The 22,360-nt window shown below is 29.1% G+C and overlaps 1 protein-coding gene across 1 annotated transcript; it reads left to right on the top strand.

Moving 5' to 3' along the window:
• Positions 1 to 107: 107 nt before the first annotated feature.
• LOC142323390 (uncharacterized) lies at positions 108 to 22,150 on the top strand. Its single transcript, XM_075362955.1, has 7 exons — positions 108 to 113; positions 1,968 to 2,093; positions 4,128 to 4,235; positions 5,626 to 5,739; positions 14,719 to 14,844; positions 17,202 to 17,564; positions 22,067 to 22,150. The coding sequence occupies exons 1-7, from the start codon at positions 108 to 110 to the stop codon at positions 22,148 to 22,150; spliced, it is 927 nt and encodes a 308-aa protein (XP_075219070.1).
• The last annotated feature ends 210 nt before the right edge of the window (positions 22,151 to 22,360 follow it).

Below are 22,360 nucleotides of genomic sequence, written 5' to 3'. Positions count from 1 at the left end.
GTTCTTTCAGAATGAAATTTACGACACTTGGTAAAGACGTGAACAGGTCACTGACTAATGTCAGACACACCAGTCTGTAACTGCGAAGCTAAATGCAACAAGCATAAATGAGAGTATGTTGCATCATGAATTTTCCTGTTGACGAAATGAATTCAAGCGCCTGTTATAAGATGAGCACTGCAATTGAATGGTTCAAACAAGTCTATTTCAACTGTAGTATTAAGTATAAAAATATTAAATCGCCAAGAAGACAAGAAATCCCTTTTATTAAGTTAAAATTGTATTGCTTGTAGCAAGTTTTTCATGATTTTTGAGAGGTTATACGTTTTTTATTAGTACAGTACACAAGAAACTATTTTATTTTCCATAAACATCTATAAAAACACTGCAAGCGGTGCAAATTTGAAATTTTTATTACCAGCCCGTCAAAATTATTTGAAGCCATAACTTAAATCATGTAAAAAAGATTAGTTTTCAAAAATGTAGGGTTAAGTATTATATCACTATTGATATTATTTGTGGTAAAACTACTAACAATACCTACATGTAAAAAAATAATTCAAACTGTGTTTGGCATCCTCGCCTCATCAAAATAAATTACCAAAAGTAAAATTTCACTGTTTTTCAAGATCAAATTTATCGCTAATTTTCTCGTAGAAAGAAGAGAGATAGGTAAATAACCGCTAGTCCATTCTTTCACCTTGAAAAAATATGAATATATTGCTTTTTGGTTCATTCTTTCCGGACTAACAGTTTTTTAGTTACGATTGTTTTCATAAACCCTTACAATCACAAAAATAGATGTGTGTACCATAACAAAAATGGCCGCCACAGGTAAACTGCTTAAATAAAAAAAAAAGGACTTTTTTTTTAAGGTCCTGAGACATGTGGAAAACAAGTGGGTGAGTTTGAATTTTTTTTGAATTAGTGTCAACCCTTGGGTCACATTAAATGGATTGACCCAGAAAGATATTTGGAATATATGTAAATTTGTACAATGTAACAAAAAATAAATATTGTGGAAAAACAAAAAAAAGTTTCTATGTGTAGAAATTTACTTTTATAATTGAGATTAATAAATTCCTTAATGTGTATGTGTGTGCGCACGTGTGTGTTTCCTGAATGAATTGCAATAATTCAGTTAAAAACCTCCAGTAAAATAAACACTGATAAAAAATAATTCCTCTGTAGCAGAGATTTGAGTGTACAAGATTACACATTGTTTACATATCATTCTCATCTAATTGGCCCATGGTAGGGTAGTTTTATTGTTAACTACTTGAACAAATTGCAACATACACATTAAGGGAATAAAAGGTATACATATATATTTAATAACCCTTTGACAACATTTAGAACCATTGCTTTCTTTCCTTTCCATATTAATTCTACACAGTCTAATATGAATTTAGTTGTCAACATTATTTTTCCCTCCTTATCACACACTATGAATTTCATTTTTAATTAAAGTAGATTTATATTGTTTTTGTAGCTTATGGAACTCTCTTCTTATTAATAAATTTATATTCATGATCAATATCAAATCCTGCTTAGGTGTGACATTTTTCATACACTAAAGTGACATTTCCATGTTCCATGCACTAGTTTCATGCTTATTTTGCGATAAAAAAAATTAATATTGTTTACAATCTTACAAGCTTACAATTTTTAGAAAACAACACTATCTTGTAAGGTAGTGTTGTTTTCAACACACATTTGTATGGTGAGTAACAGCATTTTTAATATTTAGATTTGTATGGCAACATTTAGCAAAAGAAACATTTCTTAAGTTTTCCATACAAAAGCTGGCACAGTAAAGTCACCTAATACTAATAATAATTTAACTGTTGCTGCGCTGTTTGTGTATGATAAGCGAATTACATATACAATTTATTTTACTTTTATAAATTGTACAATAAATCATAAACATTTACTTTGTAGCATTTATTTATTGTTTTTTATTACAGATAATAGATTCAGTACAACTGAAAGAGGAGGAACTGCTTGAAATTATGAATAATCAAAACACATCTCTAACAATTGAGGAGTTTAACTTAGTTAAACCAGAAAATTTAAAAGTTGAAAATGAAGTGGTAAGTGTTAGATTTTATATACAGTGGCACACCAATTATCCAGATGGACATTTCAAGGCCAAATCTGGATAATTGAAAGGGGTAATTTAAAAAAGGTTGAAAAGAGTGAATGAAATTTAGCCTACCTTTCCAGTAAACTTTCATCATCTGCTAAAATTTTTTCTGGTGTATATACATCTCTGAATCTTTTAACAAGATAGTCAATAATAGATTTTATTTTTTGAAGATTTATTAGTATTATTATCATCATGAGTAAAATTGAGGAAACACAATAAAAGTTTGATTCTTTGGGCTAAAACATTTCCAAATCCAAGAGTTGTAAAAAGGAGGTTGTTTGTGTAATAACTTTCAGTTTGTGGCTTTCAGGTAATTCCTGATAGCATATATACAGCCACAAACAAAAGCATCTCATAATTATCAGTCTGTTTCCACAGGTGAAACCTCAAAAACTGGTTTGGTAGTTATTTTTTTTTTAATGAAATCTTTGACATAAAGATTAGTCTGCTTGACATAAAGAATGTCAACTAATTTATTTGCAAAAAATAACCCGAATAATGAATATACTTTGTTAGGACATATAGAATAGAGAAACAATATGATACTACCGCTTCAGTAATAAATTAGAGTAAAAATGGAACTTGACTCACGTCTGTTACAGTAACCCATCAACAAATACAATAAAATGGGTCAATTCATAATGATGAATTATTTCATCAGTGGCACTTTTCAGCAAAAAAGTGGACGACAAATTATTTCGTCAAGGAAATTTTTATCAGGGTAGTTATTTGATGAGTTATTTCATCAAAAACTATGAAGGGGGTTAAATAACTTGCTATTAATTGTCAGTATTTGGTGTCATAATTTATGTTTGGTTGAATTGTAGTTTTAATCTCGCTTGTCTAATCTAATTGCTTTTACGTTCCTGTTATTTCCCTTTTTCAGTTACTTTTTCTTTCATATCTCCTTCATTATTTTTAAGTATTTTACTTTTTTCTTCTGTTCAGGTAAGAAATATTTCTTCCACAGTTTTTTCCCCTGGAAACCTGAAATATTTTGCAATTGTCATAGTAAATATTCTTTGATGTATTTTTCTGTTATTGTTGACCATAAAAGGTGATTTTTCTTTTTCTGATTAAATCTAATATTTTCTCCGTGTTGATTATTGTGTCTTCTTTTCTGTCTTTGATGGGCTGAAAGACCTTTTTTTTAAATATTGTTCATTCATTTGTCTATTAGAAGTTGTCAAATGTCAGATGTTCAGTCAGACATAGAGCTTCTGATCAAATGACTGTTCAGTAGTGCCTTATTTTAGCATTCAGTGGTATTAATTTTCTGCTGCAGGTGTTTAGTTAATGGGTTCTTGGACCTAATGGCTTCTTTTTCAGAGATTTTCGACTTCAATAATCTCCTCTAGTCATTTTAAATCTTCAATTTCGAAAATTTCCTGTGTGTTATTGACAGCTAATAAAATATCATTATAAGAAATTTTATAGGGTTTACTTTTATAATTTAGTAAAATTAAAGGGAAATTTAGAAACATAACCAGACACCAGTACTGTCTTTTCATAACTTCAACTTACACGAAGAAGAGCCATAATGTCCTTCTGAATTGCTGAATCATATAAAAAATCTTCCCACCAATTTATTTAAAATTAATTAAATAATTAATAATTATTAAAAAAAAACACTTTTTATCTGCATTCTGATCAAAATGTATTTAAATATATGCTCAAAATAGTTTTCTATAGTGCTCTCTGGATTGTGGATTATCTTTTTGTGATTTTTTATTTTTAAGTATTTACCGTAACATTATTTCATGTGTTTTATATAAACAGTTAATATAGACTTTGATCGCATTTATTTTTATCTTCTAATTTGTTTTTCTATTAATCTATTTTATGATGACAGTATATCTTGATAATAGACAAATTTACTATGGTATAATTAAGTTTGTCAGAATAAAAAAAGATATTTTATTGAATATTAATTAATTTCAACATTTTTGTAAGGTTTTTTTTCATCTTATTTTTATAGGAATATGAGATCTCATTAAATGATGACATTCCACCTCGGATTAATCTTAAAATTAATGATGTACACACTGTAAAGGCAGAAGAAGAGGAGGAATTTTATCCAGATCATGTAAGTATTTATAATTATTGGTTATTGTAACATACATGATGAGATTGGTCAGAAACCTGAAAAAGAAACTAAATTATTAAATATAGGTAATTAGAACTATGGTAACCAATGTACACACGCCTTTGACGACGGAAAATTCATAACTTATTTCTTTGCAATGGCGGCAGAAATATTCAGTAATGAAGTAAAAGAATAAATCTATCTTTTCCTAAATGAATTTCTTTAATTCACAACTTCACCCATCTTGGGAGTGAAGAAATAATGAATATTTTTAATATCTTAATGTTCAAAGAAGCTAGGGCCTCTGTTAATGGCTTAAAACCTTCTCTGCGGTAACACATACGTATTCTGAAATTTGAAAGTAATCAGTCAGTCAGATTCGTCTCACATGATGCATGAGCAAACAGACAAACTATATATATATATATATATTCCCAGTTTGAATTTTCAAAATCGGATGATTGTTTTCTGATATAAGAGCGCCACATTGCACCTCCAAAAAAGTGCCCCAGGGGCACCCTGTTTGTTACAAGTTCATAGTAATGATTGGGCTAGGCTCCCATGAGGTGTTCGTATAACTCACCACTCTAGCCTCATATGCAGTCTCCAAGGGAAGGTCATTATTGTTAAACAGAAAGAAATTGTTCAAGATTTAATATGGAATTTTAAATGGAAGTTTTTCTCGTTAATAATTGTGTAAATTCTGCTTCAAAAATTACATTATATATAAATATTTTTGGTACTTGATTATCAACAATATTGTTAATATGTAGTTGCAGTTCTTAAAAAATTTCTATATTGGTGATAAATATCAAATCCGAGTAGGGTATTGCATTTTTCATTTGCTACTAAATTCAGTTTCCTTGTTTCACTCTTAAACTTCAATATTATGTGGCAATATAATAAATAAATATCATTTACAATCAAACTCCTATTTAGTAAATGTTGAATTTTATAAAAATATCTGGTAAGAATTGTTTAGCTATAAGATTTAATTCAAAATCTTAGGCAACGTTACCTGTAAGGTAAATGATATTTACCATGATAAAACGTTTTACTGTAAGCATTATTAACATAATGTCAGTAAGATTAGAAAAAACAAACTCATGAGAATTACCACAAGAGTTTTAACAGATTATTTGATTGTAAAACGTTTTATTGTAAAATTTGTAGAAAAATCTATAAGAAGAGTTGAAACATTTTTTGATAATATTTTGCAAAATCTGGCATATTAAAGTCACCTAATAATAATAGTAATAATTTAACTGTGGCTGTCCTGAATGTGTGTGCTAAACAAATTACAGAAGCAATTTATTTTTACTTAATAAATTATACAAAAAATTGTAAAAATCTTTTCTTTGTAGCATTCATTTTTTGTTTTTTATTACAGCAAGTAGATTTACTACAGCTGAAAGAGGAACTACTTGATATCAAAAAAGATCATTTAGCAATTGAAGACACCAATTTGTATAAATCAGAAAATTTAGAAGTTAAAAATGAAGTGGTAAGTAAGGATATTAGATTCTGCATACAGTGAAAACACCAATTGTCCAGATGAACCTTTACAAGGCCAGATCTGGATAATTGGGTAAACATTTACTTTAATAAGTTTTACAAAGGCTAAAATACATATATGTTTTTGGTAAATGAATTGCAAAAAGGTCAATTTAAAAATTCAGTAAAATAAACATAAATAAAATAAGATTTATTTTTCAAATAATGTATTATTTTTTCTTTAATTTCTTAATTTGGATTTAAGCAGTCCAGTTTGTCAGACATCTTGAAAATCGGCATCCTACAGTATTGTTTTTCATTATTATGGCCTTGCATGTAAATTTTGGATTCCATGCAGTTCATTTGTGAACTCGTATATATTAATTATTTAGCAGTTTAAACTTTTTATAGTTCATTTTTTTTTCTCTACATAAATGTCTATATGTACGATAGAATATTCTTTCAGCCTCTGCAAAGCACGGAATTAGAGAAACACTCTTGCCTCTAATTTCTTACTTCAAAATGCCTTCAGGCCTAAGCTCATTCTCAGTGATAACTTTTATAAATTCTTTAACTGTTCACAATTTATATAATAACTATTAGCTTTTTACATTGTGTAAAAATTGTTTGTTTTAAATAAAAATTAATAAAACAAATTTTAAACTTCTAAAAATATTCGAAATGTTTTTAAAGATTTTTTATTAATTTTTATTTAGCTTTGTAATTTTTCCAGTTTTATTCTGTAGGTCAGTCAGGGATATTCCCAATTCTTTCATATCTTCTGTAATTTCTTTGATCCATCCTACTTCTAGCTTTTGGAACCAGAGCTTTTCAATGATATTTCTTGACGGTCTTGTTTCCTTGTGTCCTTATGAGATGACCAAAGAAAGAGATTCTTTTTTTCCGCATAGTATCAGTAACAGTCTCTATTTCTCGATACACCACCTCATTTGGCACAATCCACCATTGTACGTCTTTTTGGTGTTTTTTATTGATACACGTTCCGACAATTCTCCTCTCTATTTTCAGAATTTTTTCAATTCGGTTTTTCTGAGTGATTTTGAAAAGGATCTCGCTTCCGTAGGTGACTTCTGGCTGTACTACAGTTTTATAATGTTTAAGTTTTGCTTTAGTCGAAAGGCATTTTTTGTTATATGTTGACCGAGTTAATTTTTGGGATTTCATCATTTTATTGTCCGGTTTTGCCATGTCACTTTTTCATTTAAATTATAAATTATTATTTCCCCATGATATTTAAATTGTTTTACTATTTTAATTTTCTGATTGTTTACCGTAATGTGCTCTATTACCAGAGGATCTATGGCCATTAGTTCAGTCGAAAGAGATATGAAGCCCTATCTTTTGTGCTAGGTTTGGAAGGCTCATGATTTGTGTTTTGGCTTCTTGAATATTATTTGCTAAAAGAGCGAGGTCATCTGCAAATCCTAGGCGATTTAGTGCGATGGAGTTTTTCTTAGTACCCATTTTTATATTTTTGGAATTTATTTCATACCATTTTCTAATGACAAATTCGAGGGCGCAGTTAAAAAGGAGTGGTGAGATGCCGTCTCCTTGCCTCAATCCAGTTTTTATGTAGAAGGGTTGAGAGAGTTCACCTCTGAATTTCACTCTGGTCTGGGTATCGGTTAAAGTTAATTTTATCATGTTTAAGAGTTTAGGGTGAAGGCCCAGGTTTCTCAGAATATTCAGCATGGTTGGTCGGTGTATACAATCATAGGCCGTTTTAAATTCAACGAAGGTGATTATTAGTTGTTTTTTCCGTCTTTTAAATAAGTCCATCATAAGTTTTAGGGATATTATTTGCTCCGGGCAACCTCTCCATGGAATAAATCCCCCTTGGTATTCCCCAAGTTCCAGTTCATGTTGGTTGTATATGATTCTCGACAGGATTTTGTATGTTTTTAATGTTTTATTATATGATTATCAGTTTTGTATTTTTTATTTGTATACGCATCAATTTAGTTTTCTATAATTTTATTTGTATAAGATTATTTTACATATTTTTATGGGTAATAATGTAGTAATATTTGTATTACTGAAAAATTCTTGATTATATTTTTAATATCAATCAATGACGTATGATATCCATTTTTATAGCTATATTCTTTATACTAAAATTACAAAATTCCCATTTGTCGTTTATGTATTTTATTGCTCTGTTTATCATGTACTTAAAAATATTAACCTTCTGGGACCAAATATGATTAGAATTCCTATTTATAATAATTTCATTTCAGGTAGGTATTTTATATAATTCAGTTATTATTTGATTGTTTTTATTTTAATATTTACATCTAAATAATTTAATTTTCTGTTATGTTCCATTTCATATGTAAAATATAAAGTTTTATGATCTGAACTGAATTTATTTAAAATTACTTCATCATTATCTATAACCGGTTCATATATAACTAAATTATCATCCACGAATCTGACCCACAATAAAATTTAATATACGTGATTTATGCCATATACTGTTCTATTATCAAATTCCTGCAATATATTTTTGACATTAAAGCAGATAAGGGAAATCCCATGGGTAAAATATTTTCTCATATGTAACAGGTTCCAATAAATTCAAAATAATTCTGCTGACATGTTTCTAATTGTTAAATATTTATAAATTTTTTGTCTTCACCTGCTTTTATTAATTTATTTTCTATTGAGATTGTGTAATCAATGGGTTAATCTGGGTACATATTGGTTATATCTAAGCTAGTAATTATAGTTTTAATAATTTTTAACTTATTTAATTTATTAATTCATACCTGTTTTTTATATTTTATTTGTATTCTAAATTTATCTTTGATCTAATTGCTATATCAATAATTTTAGTAATAATATAACCTGGGGCTGTTTTGAAATTAATTAATGGCCTTGTTGTTATACCTTCCTTGTGTAATTTTGGGAAACCTGTAAGTTTTGGGGTACAAGGTATACGTGGATAATCTGATATGATATTTTAATTTATTATTATTATTAAATATTTCCTTGAATTTAACTATGGAATCTTTTTTTAATTTTTAAAACTTTATTGTTGGGTCATTCATTTTTTTTAAAACCATTTCATTTATATATTCATTTTATTTCTCAATTGAAATAACAGGAGTTTTTGTTTTATCGTATTCTTCCGGTATTTATAAGATAAAATCCAACAATTGCAAAAAGATTACAAAATGTAAAAAGCTAATAGTTATTGTGTAATTATAAACAGGTTAAGAATTTATAAAAGATATCACTGAGGATGGGCTTAGGCCCAATAGCATTATGATGAAGTAAAAGATTAGGTGAGTGTTTCTCTAATTCTGTGAATTGCGAAAGCTATTGTGTATATATATATATATACGGGTGTAACATTTAGGATCAGACTTTTTAACTTTTCTCCAAAATAACATCTTTTAACAAAAGTCAGATTGAGCCTTCATGGGTTATGCTTGGAAGTATCCCAAACAAATAGGAGAAATTTGTCTGGTGAACTGAATCTAAAAAAACTTCATAGCTTCATTTATCATCAAATCACACCTCACTAGATCGCATTTAGAGATGTAACTCGGAACCTAGTTTGACAGGTGTCCCCTTGAGAGGCGTCACTGAATGATCTTTTTTAAGAAATACACCACCTGCTGAACCAAGCAACACCAGAGTTTAGAAAAGGCAGCATTTGGATATGGTGGGCTGCCACTTAGAAGATAACATGCAACTGGAAGCATTGGAATGCCCTAACACTACACACACAAATAAGAAAAATACAAAGTCCAAAATCAAACCATCTACATTTCCACACACAAAGTAAACTTGCTGCAGCAGACTGGTAAACTAGAAATAATAACTGGCCGAATGGACCAATACAAAATTCTCATCATGGGTCTGCAGGAAATAAGAAACACTGACCAGGATGCCATGGAATCTCACGGATATAGACTCTGCGGAGGTATACCTGGAAAGAGAGTGATGAAAAAGTCCCACAGTTTTGAACTGGCTTTTTAGTCAGACTCAAACACTCAGAATCTAAGAACAGTCAGAATCTGAACACTCACACCAAATGCATCTAATAAAATCTACATTAATATGTAGATGCATCCACTAATAATAAAAATAATTCTCCAAAAGACTATAAAGAAACAGTAACGTTCTGGAATCTACTCGACCTTACTATAAATAACATAACTGAAATCCATGTTAAACAATTAATTGGAAACTCAATGCCCAACTAGACAGAGAAAGAAGACCACGACAACATCGGAAAATGGCCCGCCCAAAAAAAACAAACAAAAATGGACAGAGATTCATTGATCTCTGCAGAAACGACAACCTAATATTGAATTCCACATATTTCAAGATGAAGTCTCAAAAAATCAAAATCTAAAAACACCTTGATTACACTATAGGAGAATGGTAACTAGACCGTCTTTATGGATAAACAGCACTCCATGGAGATCTACAGTGTAAAAGTCATCCGAGGCATAGACACTGCATCCAATCACTATGTAGTCAAAATTAAATTTGCTTCACAAAGAAAACAACAAAATCAAGTCCTAAAACTAGAAGAAAAGAGGATCCTGCCCGACTGATCAAGAATGAAAATTACCAAAAAGCAACCAAAAAAATAACAATCACAGATAAATCGAAGATCCAGTCAACAACAATAAACAAATCGCAGAAGAATTAGCCCCAATAAAATCCCGTACAAAAACATCAATGTTGGAATAGCAAATGTATCAGAACAGTGGAAAAAAATCTACTATTGCTATTAATCCCAAAAATTAGAAATATCCTTCCCAAATCTAGTAAAACAAAGAAAAGAAACCACCTGACCCCTAAGGAGAATAAAGAGACTACATCATTAAAAAAACACTGAAGTCAATATAAGAAACTGGCTAACAGAAATATAAACAATGTGGAAATCCTTGTTAAATATTTTAACGATATCCTAAATTGCGAAGAACCAACAAAATTCTTAAACTTTAACACCAACACCACCAGAAAACATCAACCCTCCCACAATAAAAGTAATCTACCAACCACTAGGTGAGATGAAGAATTATAAAGGAGCAGGAGAAGATCAGACTTTTCGAAAGATCTGAAAATATGCATGAAGATCAGCAAAAATTGTCCTTCATCATCAGTTTGTCAACATCGAGATCAAAGAAGAACTACCAGAACAATGGACGATAGCCCTCATCCATTGACTACACAAAAATGGGGGCAAAACAGACCCTAACAATTAACTGGGGAGTCTCACTCCTAGACACAACATACAAAATTCTTTCAAGAATCATCCTCAACAGGAGCAAACCACAACTCGAAAAAACCAGGAGAATGCAAGGAAGGTTTAAGATCCTGGAGGAGCTGCCCAGACCACATCTTGAGTTTCAAGCTAATAATGGATTACAAGAGGATGTGGTCATAACGTTTGTAGATTTCAGGAAAGCTTATAACTGCATCCCTACTAAAAATTCTAAGACGCCTTGAACTACTTATCAAATTATAAACATGATAAAACTGACCCTTACAAACAGTGTCAAAGGTAATATTCAAAGGTGAGCTCTCAGAACCTTTTGAGATCAAAACAGGATTGCGCCAAGGCAATGAGTTCTCACCACTATTGTTCAACTGTGCTCTAGAAATGGTAATGAGGGAATGGCTCAAGCTCAAAAAGGTGTCTCCCAAAAGTTAAAATGGGTGGAAAAATTGAAACAAACTGTCCCAGTTTTGCTGGCGACTTGACACTTGTAGCAAATGGCATTGATGAAACTAAATCACGGATATTAGTACTTCAAAACATTACAAATAAAATTGGACCCAAAATTTAGTAACCCAATTTAAATACCTTGGAGAAATTGTAACAAACAATCTAAATGAAAAATCCTTTATCTGAATAAGAAGAAAAAACTAGCTGAAGCACAAAAATGAACCTGGTACACTTATAATAAAAATGCCTATCAATAAATACAAAAATAAGACACTAAAACACAGTTATAAAACCATAAACCACTTATTCAGCAAACACTCTTCCACCTGAACGAACAATCAAAGACAGACATGTTCCAGAAGATGGAAAGAAAAAATTGGAAGAACTTGCATTGTGGATAAAATGTATCATAAAGATGGGCAGTGGTGGAGTGTGCCAAACAAAATCATGTACAAAGAGTTAGAACCCATTACTGATATGCATAAGAGGAGATTAGGATTCTTTCGACATAATCATGAGGATGCAGTATTCAAGACTTCGGAAACTGCTAATGCAGTACAATCTCGACTCGGAAAATACAAAGGCAGGATGCAGATGATTCGGAGAAATAAGATAGGATCTGAAGGAAATTGGCATTACATCAGTAGACGCCACAGGTACGATAAAATTAAATGAGAAAATCACGAACAAAAACACTCATAAGATAAAACCTCACAACACAAACATTTCAACACTAGAAAGGGCACAAAAATCAAAATGTATAAAAAAGTAATGGGAGGACCACAAGGCCCAAACAGTCCCATCAAAGAGACATGCATAACAGACTGACTAAAATGATCCTATGCGGTCATAAAAGATAATAATAATATATATATTTAGCCCACCAGGCTGATCTAGTGTTTAACTCATCACAAAAAAGTTGTTTTAACAGCTGATTTTCAAAGTCGAAAGTTCTCAGGTTCAAATCCTAGTAAAAGTCAGTTCCTTTTATACAGATTTAAAAACTTAGCAGTGAATACCTGTGTACTCTGGTGGTTGGGGTTTAATTAACCATATGTCTCAGGAATTGATCTTCTGAGTCTCTACTAAACTATACAAAGTGTAGTCTGATACATATCATTATCTCATTGAGCCATGGTGAAATAAGTTTACATGTTGTGAATCTTCTATGTATTTATTTCTAATCTTACTGTGAAAACGATTAAATTATTTTCTATGGAAATAGTTCATAAATATTTATGAATTTAGCCATTCAGAGTTCAAGATCACAGAATAATAACTTATATTCATGTTTGCCAGTTCCCAGAGTTATTACTATATTTCAGTTTAATACTAGTCATACATTTTTTTTTTTTTTTAAATGAATTTTAATGTTTTTGAAATATGAAAATGTTTTCCTTCTTAGTGTGGAAATTTCTAAAACAAGGGGCAGGACAAATACCAACATCACATTCCCAACAGTTATATTGTGATTCCTTTCTTATGTTGTTTGCATAACAAACAATACATCTTTTAGGTGCAATTTTTATTCTGTATCGGGAATATACGACAGGAAATGTCATTCTCAGAGTATGACAGAATCATCTCCTACAGAGAGCCTACAATTTTTGGGAGTGACTTTGATGAATTTCAACATTTTGTTCAATAAGGGGCTTCTCAGAATTGAAGAAGAGTGTACTGGACTGTAAAGTTTAAAAAAAATGTATTAAAATTGTAGCTCCAGCTTTTTAATGTTTTTAGTGAATGGAGTCATATATAATTTATAATTTTCTGTTCAAAAGACCATTAGTCGGTTGCTTTAAACTTTCTTCCCTAGTTTTTTTTTAAAGTTTAATTTTGTTTCATGTGAAGCAACTAAAGTACGTCTGGGCACAGTCATGGTAATGTTCTCTGATAGTTTTGTGTCCATTGTACATAAATTTCTGTGGTATAAATAATTGAGCTGCTTGTGTGTGGCTGACTATCACCTTTATTTCAGTGGTAATATCATGTTTATGTAACACTTGTGTATATTTGTTGCATGAAAAAAATATTGCAAAACCTGTTCTTCTCTTTCATTCTTGAGAATGACTAGTGCCATTTTTATTAGTAATGTGTCTAATGTCAGGTCTCGCATTAATAATTCACTTGACAATATTTTATTTATATATATAAGCCGATCAGTAATGGGTGTGATAATTTTGAAAAAGTGACAGATCCTTTTGTGACTGAAGGGACCAACCTAATTAAATTAGAAGATCATAAAATCAAACATGAAGCAGTAAGTTAGTTTTACTCGCCCTTTCAGAGTGTATTTAGTGGAGTAGTTATATGAGTGAAACTTTATGTAAGCACTTAATGTTGATTTTTTAATTTGACTTCATTGCATTTTTTTACCATGTTTTGGTTTATTCTTTAGTAATACATGAACTTTCAAGTACGAGGATCATTACAGTTCTGGACTGATTGATATGTACTGCCACATTGGCCAAAAAGTTACTGTTCTTTTACCACAATAATGTGTGGGTACACATATCTCTGATAGTAGTTGCAAAACTCAATGATAATTTACACTTTGACAAAGTCATCTGGAAGCATGTGCTGTATTCACCTGACTTGGTTTCAATTAATTATTACCTTCTCCCAAATCTGAAAAAATGGCTCATTGGACAAAGATTTATTTCTAATGATGCAAAGGTGAGAGAACTGCTTATTTCGCAGAGTTGGACAAATCACATCATACTGATAATATAAAAAAAGTTGGAAAATCTGGGTAAATGAAACAAATTGCTAGAGAATTAAGTTGAAAGTTAAAAAAAAATTCTTCAAAACCTTCTTGAACAACCCCCCATATTTGTTTTAAATTGACTTATAAAATTAATTTTCTCAGATTTAAATTTCTGATTAATGTGTTTGCTATTTTGTTATTTTTTGCAACATACACTTTGAGAAAATAAAGTGTATAATATATATATATATATATATATATATATATATATATATATATATATATATATAACAATTGTAATATTCTATTAATAGTAAATTCATATAAAAATAAAATTAAATCAGTTTTGTTCTTTCTTGGCCTAATTTTGTCATAATATTTGGATTTTTCTAAAATTTTTAGCAAGACAGATTTTAATGGTATTTACTATGAAAAATATTTATTTTTATGATATGAGATCTGTATATAAGTGGTATTATTACTAAGTTCCAGTCAGAATAAAAAAAAAAAAACATTTATTGGAAATTAATTAGTTTGTAATTTGTGTTCTTTATCTTTTTTTTAAAAAGGAATCTGAGATCTTATTGAATGATGTTTCACCACTGGTTAATCTTAATATGAAAAGCAATGAACTTCGAATAAAAGATTTTCACACAGTGAAGACAAAAGATGGGATGGTATTTTATCCATGTCGTGTAAGTATTAGCTATTGGCTATTGTAACAAACAAGATTTGTCTCTTCTTAATTTCATTACTATGTATATATTTCAATGTGTTCGTTTTTAACAAAATGTCTGTAATTGTATTTAGTTCATTTTAATTAATATCGATTTATTGAGATGTTTGTGAATGATAAATGGTCAATGTGTGAGAGCAAAGTGTATTTTGAAATTCATTGATGACTGAAATATGTGAATTTTAACCTGTTGATGGAGTTTACATTTTAGTAAGCTTTGGGTGATTTGTTGTTAATTGTATTCAGTGTTCATGTTTCAATATTTATCAGGTAGGCAGTTTGAAGTGGACCTGGTAAGACTAAACATGGTTGTGACATAAAATCTGTAAATGAAAAGAAAATAATATAAAATCTAATTTTGTGATTACATTAGGAAGACTTAACATATCTACCATATTTTGACAAAAGATATCCGAAGTGATCACCCTGCACAGCTGATGCATCAATGCTAAAGTAATTATATTGAGAGTCACCTGATGCAAACTGTTGTCAATGACTTCAGTTATTTATTGTGAACATTTGCCTTCAGTTATTGATAGTGAAGGACTTGCAACTAGACAAATCGTCTAGTCAGATTTGCACTAGACAAATCGTGTTGACAAGGAAAACCGTGGTTCTCGAAAATTATTGCACTGAAGCATGAATAGTTTACAACAGACAATAATAGATTAGAGTAGTAATATACACCTCCAATAATAGTGCTAATAGGAGCAGTGTAAAAAGTAACACTCAAATACCTAGTAGTTAAGCTCTCTCAGTTTGGTTTTTAAGTTTCTTGCCCTGTGTGGAAATATATATATATCAGTGTTTCTTGCATGAGCACCACTTCATCAGATTTATTTACAAGTTTTTTAAAATGTATTTAATATATTGTTAAAAGAGGATGCTAATTTAGAAGAATTCAAAAAATTATATATTTTTATTTTATTTATTATAAAAATATACATTATAAATCATGTTTTCCAGTTTGATCATATATATATATGTTGTATTTTTATAATAAAAAAATCAACTTGAACAACCCAAGTACAGAATTATAAAGTAAATGAAATGACACTTACTTTATTTTCTATTCCAAAAGCACCTTTGCAGGATCCTGCATCATCAGCTGTATATAATATATTTATATAAAATTACATATCAAACATAATAAAAAATTAAAATATTGTAAATAGTTAATTTTAATATTAAAATTTCTATGTAGTGAAAATATCAAGAAATTTAATTTAAATAATACTAGGTAAAGTTTAGACATTTTTCAGGTATTTAAACATAAATACAAAAGATTCCTACTTGATCAACTTTCAGACAGAATATGAAGATGACACTTATAAAAGCAGCAACAGATGGCAGCACATTTTTATATTAAAAAAAAGGAATAATCATAATTTTTATAAATAGTGTGATTTAAATCCACTCAGTAATGTAAATTGGCTTTCCAGGTTACATAGCGTAAATTTATTCTATTTATTTTATTTTTACTGCATGAAGTACATTAAATTTGACAGAGTGTCTTTAACTATCCTGCACATATGAAAAGTTGTCTCACCACTAAATAAGATATCTAACTATAAATAAGAGTTGTAACTTGTATTCTTGCAAACTGAGTGCATATGGTAATGTTGTGAACAGTAGAAAGAGATATTTGCAGTCCATAACCAGGTCGCCTAATAAAGTTAATGGGATGGGCAGTGAATGCGTCGCTTACTTGATCCATAGCCTCATCACAACTGTAACCTTTGATGATTTCTGTCTCTTAAAGTCATACCTTTGAGGACGTTAAACTTTGACGTAAAAGAATTGATATTCCATTCAGTTTGTACAAGCTGTTAAACATGTGTACATGATTGAAACTCCATTAACTAAAGCATGCACTGAATGGTTTTTGTGGGATCCACATATTGATGGACTACAATCGCATTGGAGTCAGCCTGTCTGCACATCATATGCATATTCTACTGAATATTGAAAGTACACTGAACAATTCTTGGAGATTTATGCTATCATTTGAGTCTACTAAGAAGTTAGGACTGATTTCCTAAATATAGGCCATTTATTTTGGATACCTTTAGCCCAGACAATCTGTAAAGTTTCAGCTATGTGTATAGATATGCAATAGGATAAGTAAAGTTTGTTATTACGTTAAACTTTACTTGTGAATCATTAAATAATATTCCAAACGATGTTTATTTTGAATATATGTTTAAGATATTCAGTTTTTTATCCATATTTTGCAAAATAGAATAATGTTATTTTAATGGAAATAATTTTACATGAATTCATAATTACTTTTTAACGATTGTTTTAATTTTACAGGTTATTATTGATAAATTAACCATCACTACAAGTACTAAGAATTGTAAGAGATGTGTAAATAATTCGGTATATGATAGAATTATAAAACAAAAATCCAGTGAATGTAATTGTGCGAATGGCGATGTAAGAACAGAAAATTTAGTCAAGGATATAAGTAGTGAAAATGAGTTACCTCAGCAGAAAGGAAAGAAATTGGTTTGTGAATATTGCAATGAAAGATTCAGATGTAAATGTTATTTAAAGAGGGACATTAACTTTCATGCTAAAGAGAAAGAAAATAATTCTTACTCTTGTCAAAAGTCTCTTATTCTTGAAAATAAGTTAAAAACACAACTTATTACGCACAAAGAAGAGAAAAATTCTGTTTGTAACTTTTGTCAAAAGTCATTTAATCGCAAAAGAAATTTAATAATACATCTTAATATTCATACAAAAGAGAAGAATTATATTTGTAACTTTTGTCAAAAGTCATTTAATTGCAAAACCAGTTTAAAAACACATCTTAATATTCATACAAAAGAGAAGAATTATATTTGTAACTTTTGTCAAAAGTCATTTAATTGCAAAAGCAATTTAAAATTACATCTTAATATTCATACTAAAGACAAAAATTATATTTGCAACTTTTGTCAAAAGTCATTTAATCACAAAAGCAGTTTAAAAATGCATCTTAATATTCATACAAAAGAGAAGAATTATATTTGTAACTTTTGTCAAAAGTCATTTAATTACAAAAGAAATTTAAAAATGCATCTTAATATTCATACAAAAGAGAAGAATTATATTTGTAACTTTTGTCAAAAGTCATTTAATTACAAAAGAAATTTAAAAATGCATCTTAATATTCATACAAAAGAGAAGAATTATATTTGTAATTTTTGTCAAAAGTCATTTAATCGCAAAGACAGTTTAAAATTACATCTTAATATTCATACAAAAGATAAGAATTATATTTGTAACTTGTGTCAAAAGTCATTTAATCGCAGAAGCAATTTAGAAAGACATCTTAATATTCATACAAAAGAGAAGAATTATATTTGTAACTTTTGTCAGAAGTCATTTAATCACAAAACCAGTTTAAAAACACATCCTAATATTCATACAAAAGATAAGAATTATATTTGTAACTTTTGTCAAAAGTCATTTAATCGCAAAAGATATTTAAAATTACATCTTAATATTCATACAAAAGAGAAGAATTATATTTGTAACTCTTGTCAAAAGTCATTTAATCGCAAAAGCAATTTAAAATTACATCTTAATATTCATAACTAATTAGAAAAATTTCTGTTTGTAACCTTTGTCGAAAATCTTTCAATGAGTTATAGTTCAAAAAGATATCTTAGTATCCATACTAGAGAATTGTTATGACCTTTAAAAATCTTATAGTAAGAAAATATATTATGGGAAAAAATGAATATAATTTTTTCAAGTGTGCATAATTTAAAACAACTATAACAAATTTTATCCACGTAAAGATAAGGAAAACCAATCAGTCTAGGTATTTTGAACAATACCTAGACCACAATGTTGAATTGTGGTCGTTGGTGTAAGAGATAATTATTGAAGAAATTATCTGAAGTCGAAACTTGAACAGTTTTATGGTAGGTAAACAAAAAATTAACGTTTGGCTTTTATAGCTACAAAGTACATTTTTAATAATTTTATTACCACTGTAGTAGCACTGCCACTATTAGGTATTGCATCAGAGGATTAAGTAAAATGGCAGTTTTGTAGCCATGGTATTTGTGAAAAAAACGATTCCTGACCGGGATTTGAATCCAAGACATCTAGATGAAAACTGAATCATTACCACTGACTACAGGCTACATTAAAACTCCAAGGCTACAGACGACCTAAAAAGAGTTTAGATTTATGTATTACTCTAGAGTATAATATGCACGTGATGATGAATATATTAACCCCAGAACCACGTATTATGCCAGTCAGATAACTTGGTTTGTGCTGAGAAATTCTACCATTTCCGAAAAGGTTGTACAGAAAAAACATTTGTGAAGTTCCAAGTGAGACTTATACAAATCACACATTACATGTGTTTTTCTCAAATTCATTTTCACAAATAACGTTGATCTTGCATGAATTTAAAACCTCATTCTGATTTTGTATTTAAGTTTACTCGCATATTAAAAACAAATAGGAGGATTCCTGAACCTGTTGTCATTATTGACCTCAAAAACTTCATTTTTAATTTTTTATCAACATGTAAAAGAATGACTGCCTCTTTCATGTGTCAATTTCTTTAAAAAAATTTCTTATCTTATCTGCTTGTTGTGAGTTATTTTCCTCTTTGTTTTACACACTAAAATGGTTAAAAGTGCTCATAACCTTGAATATAAACAGAAACTAACATTTTGAAATACATGTCTCAAATCGTTGTTAATATTCCTATTATATTCTCAAATATATTCTATTCACAATAGAAAATAGTTTTGAAAAGTATAGGAGCTGCAAAGTTAAACAATAGAGGGCAGAGACTTGAGATGCCAGGTCTCTTACCATACTTTGAAATTCGATCTACTTCTGTACCACTTTAACTCTTTACTGCTATTATTATATTAATGCTATTGTCGGTTCACAGCTGACCCAAAAATTGAAATTCTCACAATATTAAATTTGTTTTTTTGGTTGACAAAATTATTGACCGTATTTGCAATGCAAAAACATACAAAGGTGGCTTTTTAGTGGTTTTATATAAAATTTAATTAGATTACCTGATTGTAGCATGTAAAACATCATATTACTACTTAATATACATTATTTCAAATATCTATCATTGCATTTAAGAAATAAAATATTCAACATAATGTTTAGAATATATATAAATTAATAAAACTAATTTGATCTAAATATGTGATATATGTATGAAAATTACTAACGTGTTTTTTGATAAAAAGATTAACATTTTTAATGATTTTTTTTTTCTAATTACCGACTACTAATGAAAGTTTTTTACCTGTATTATAAAATAAACAAAGTAATTAAAAAATTAAATAATCGAAAAATCTTCTATGTATCATGAAATTTGAAAATGTCTGATTCTTGAATGAAATGTATTTGTAACAATAAATTGTGATATTTCAAAACTAACTGGAGACAAATATGTATTGAAAAATTTTAAATGAAGAAAAAAAGTATTAATTTTATTCAAGATCTTCATTTTTGGCAACTATTTCTTCTGATGTTATTTGTAGTTGCATACATGGTCTCACACTCACTACAGACGTTGAGATGTTTGTTGTCATTGATTGATGGGCACATATGACATCGCCTGTGTTTTTTCTGTAGCAATTCATGTTTGATTTTTCCTTTTTTAATTTTTAATACATTTCTAATAATAAAGTCAGAGATGTTGAAAGTCTGGATTCTTCAAGTCAACGTCTCATATGAGTTAAGGAGAGTGATTTTCTTAAAATATGTGTCCATATTTTCAGGGCTTATTTTTCATGAACATTCAAAAGGTGCATAGATCCTGAAAACTGACAAGCATCTTTTCTACAATTAGATACTTGGAGGGAGAATAATTCGACCTGCAATTTGAGATTAACATTTTAAATAATTTGAAAATATGAGCAGTTTTGTCACCATCTTGTATACTGGAGTGTACTTTAGTGCCGTTAAAACTAACAGAAATACAAACCGCTGAAGGGACACGGTTTCCCTGAATATAACACTTCCAGTTCCATCACTTTCTGTAGATTCCTCACATCTTCTTTACTAGAATTAAATATACCAAATAAATACAGTAGTCCATTAAAGCTTTTAATTCAATATTATGAGTGTAATTAACAAAGGAAGTTGCAGAGCATTAGTTTTAGTGATAATTTAATAATTTTATGTTCTAATATAATGTATAACATTTCATCACTAAACAGTAATTCCCAATAATAAATTGAATTAATAGAGATTCAAGTTTTTAGCAGTTTCTTTTATTTGAGAAAGATGAGTCCTAATAACCTAAGTTCTTGAACTAATAAGTTCAGTACTCAATTTATAACAATTTTTTTTATAAACAGACTTTCGTCTAATTTCCTCTTCAACAATTCATCGGATACATTCATCGTGTTTTTGTTTTTAATTTCACATACATTGTCAAGACTTTCTATGTCACATTCACTATCGCTATCATATTCACAAAATATAGATTCACGGTCCTACAGATCATCAGTTCATTAAGATATTTTATATGTATTCAATTTTTTATAAAATAAATATCTTTATCAAATAGAGTATTTTATTGTAATAAAAAAATTAGTTTATTATATTTCAGTTTTAGAAATGTTTATAATATATAAATTGCGATTATTATGTGATGTTAAGAAATAATATTTTGTTCATAAATTAAAAGATTTCAGAATTATATAGTCTGATTTTACAATATGTATGTGAAATGAAAACTTAATCTTCCACTTAAATATTTAAGTGGATTAAACTATATTTATATACTCTTATTATTTAAAAATTATGTTTTTGATTAATTTTCATATGTACATTCAAAGTTATTTATTTTTTTAATCAAATAAAGTTCTACAAAAAACAGATTGCTTTTATATTTAAAATGTACATGAATCCTTTTCGTAAGAACAGTTTGTTGTATTATATTATGACCAGATGCATTTATCCTGTACCAGTTAGATAATTAAAACTAAATTAAAGCTACCCTCTTTGCCCGACCTACATTGTGAATCTGCATAGTCTTAAGTTTTCCGTTTAAATTTTTTAGTGTCCCAGCCATGGGGGTTTAAATGCGGTGGCCTCACATAAAAAAGTAGATTACTATGAGGTTGTTTCATTTATAAAAATCTCATTTTTCTACATTTAATGGTATGTCATTGTTATAAACTTAGGCATATTGTTATAAACATATGGATAGACGATGGGCATGGATAGGTATGGGCATCCTAATGCGCAGCAGTTATTCTAGTAGCTAAATACAATTATTTATACAGTAGGAATTTTCTTGAAGGTGACTAAGATTCAGTCGGGATTTATCTATTCACTGAAATAGAATAAGAAAATAAATAATAAATTTTTCCAATTTTATTGCACAGAAAAACGTCTGAAATATTACTTACTCATTATTTTAGATAATATCTGTCAGTGCATTTTTATTTTTCAATATAATTCATTAGAAAAGTTTG

The sequence above is a fragment of the Lycorma delicatula genome, chromosome 4, assembly GCF_047948215.1.
Source record: "Lycorma delicatula isolate Av1 chromosome 4, ASM4794821v1, whole genome shotgun sequence".
NCBI classification, from domain to species: Eukaryota; Metazoa; Arthropoda; class Insecta; order Hemiptera; family Fulgoridae; genus Lycorma; species Lycorma delicatula.
Note: the sequence above shows the minus strand (reverse complement) of the source record. Positions and strands in the feature narration are given on the sequence as shown.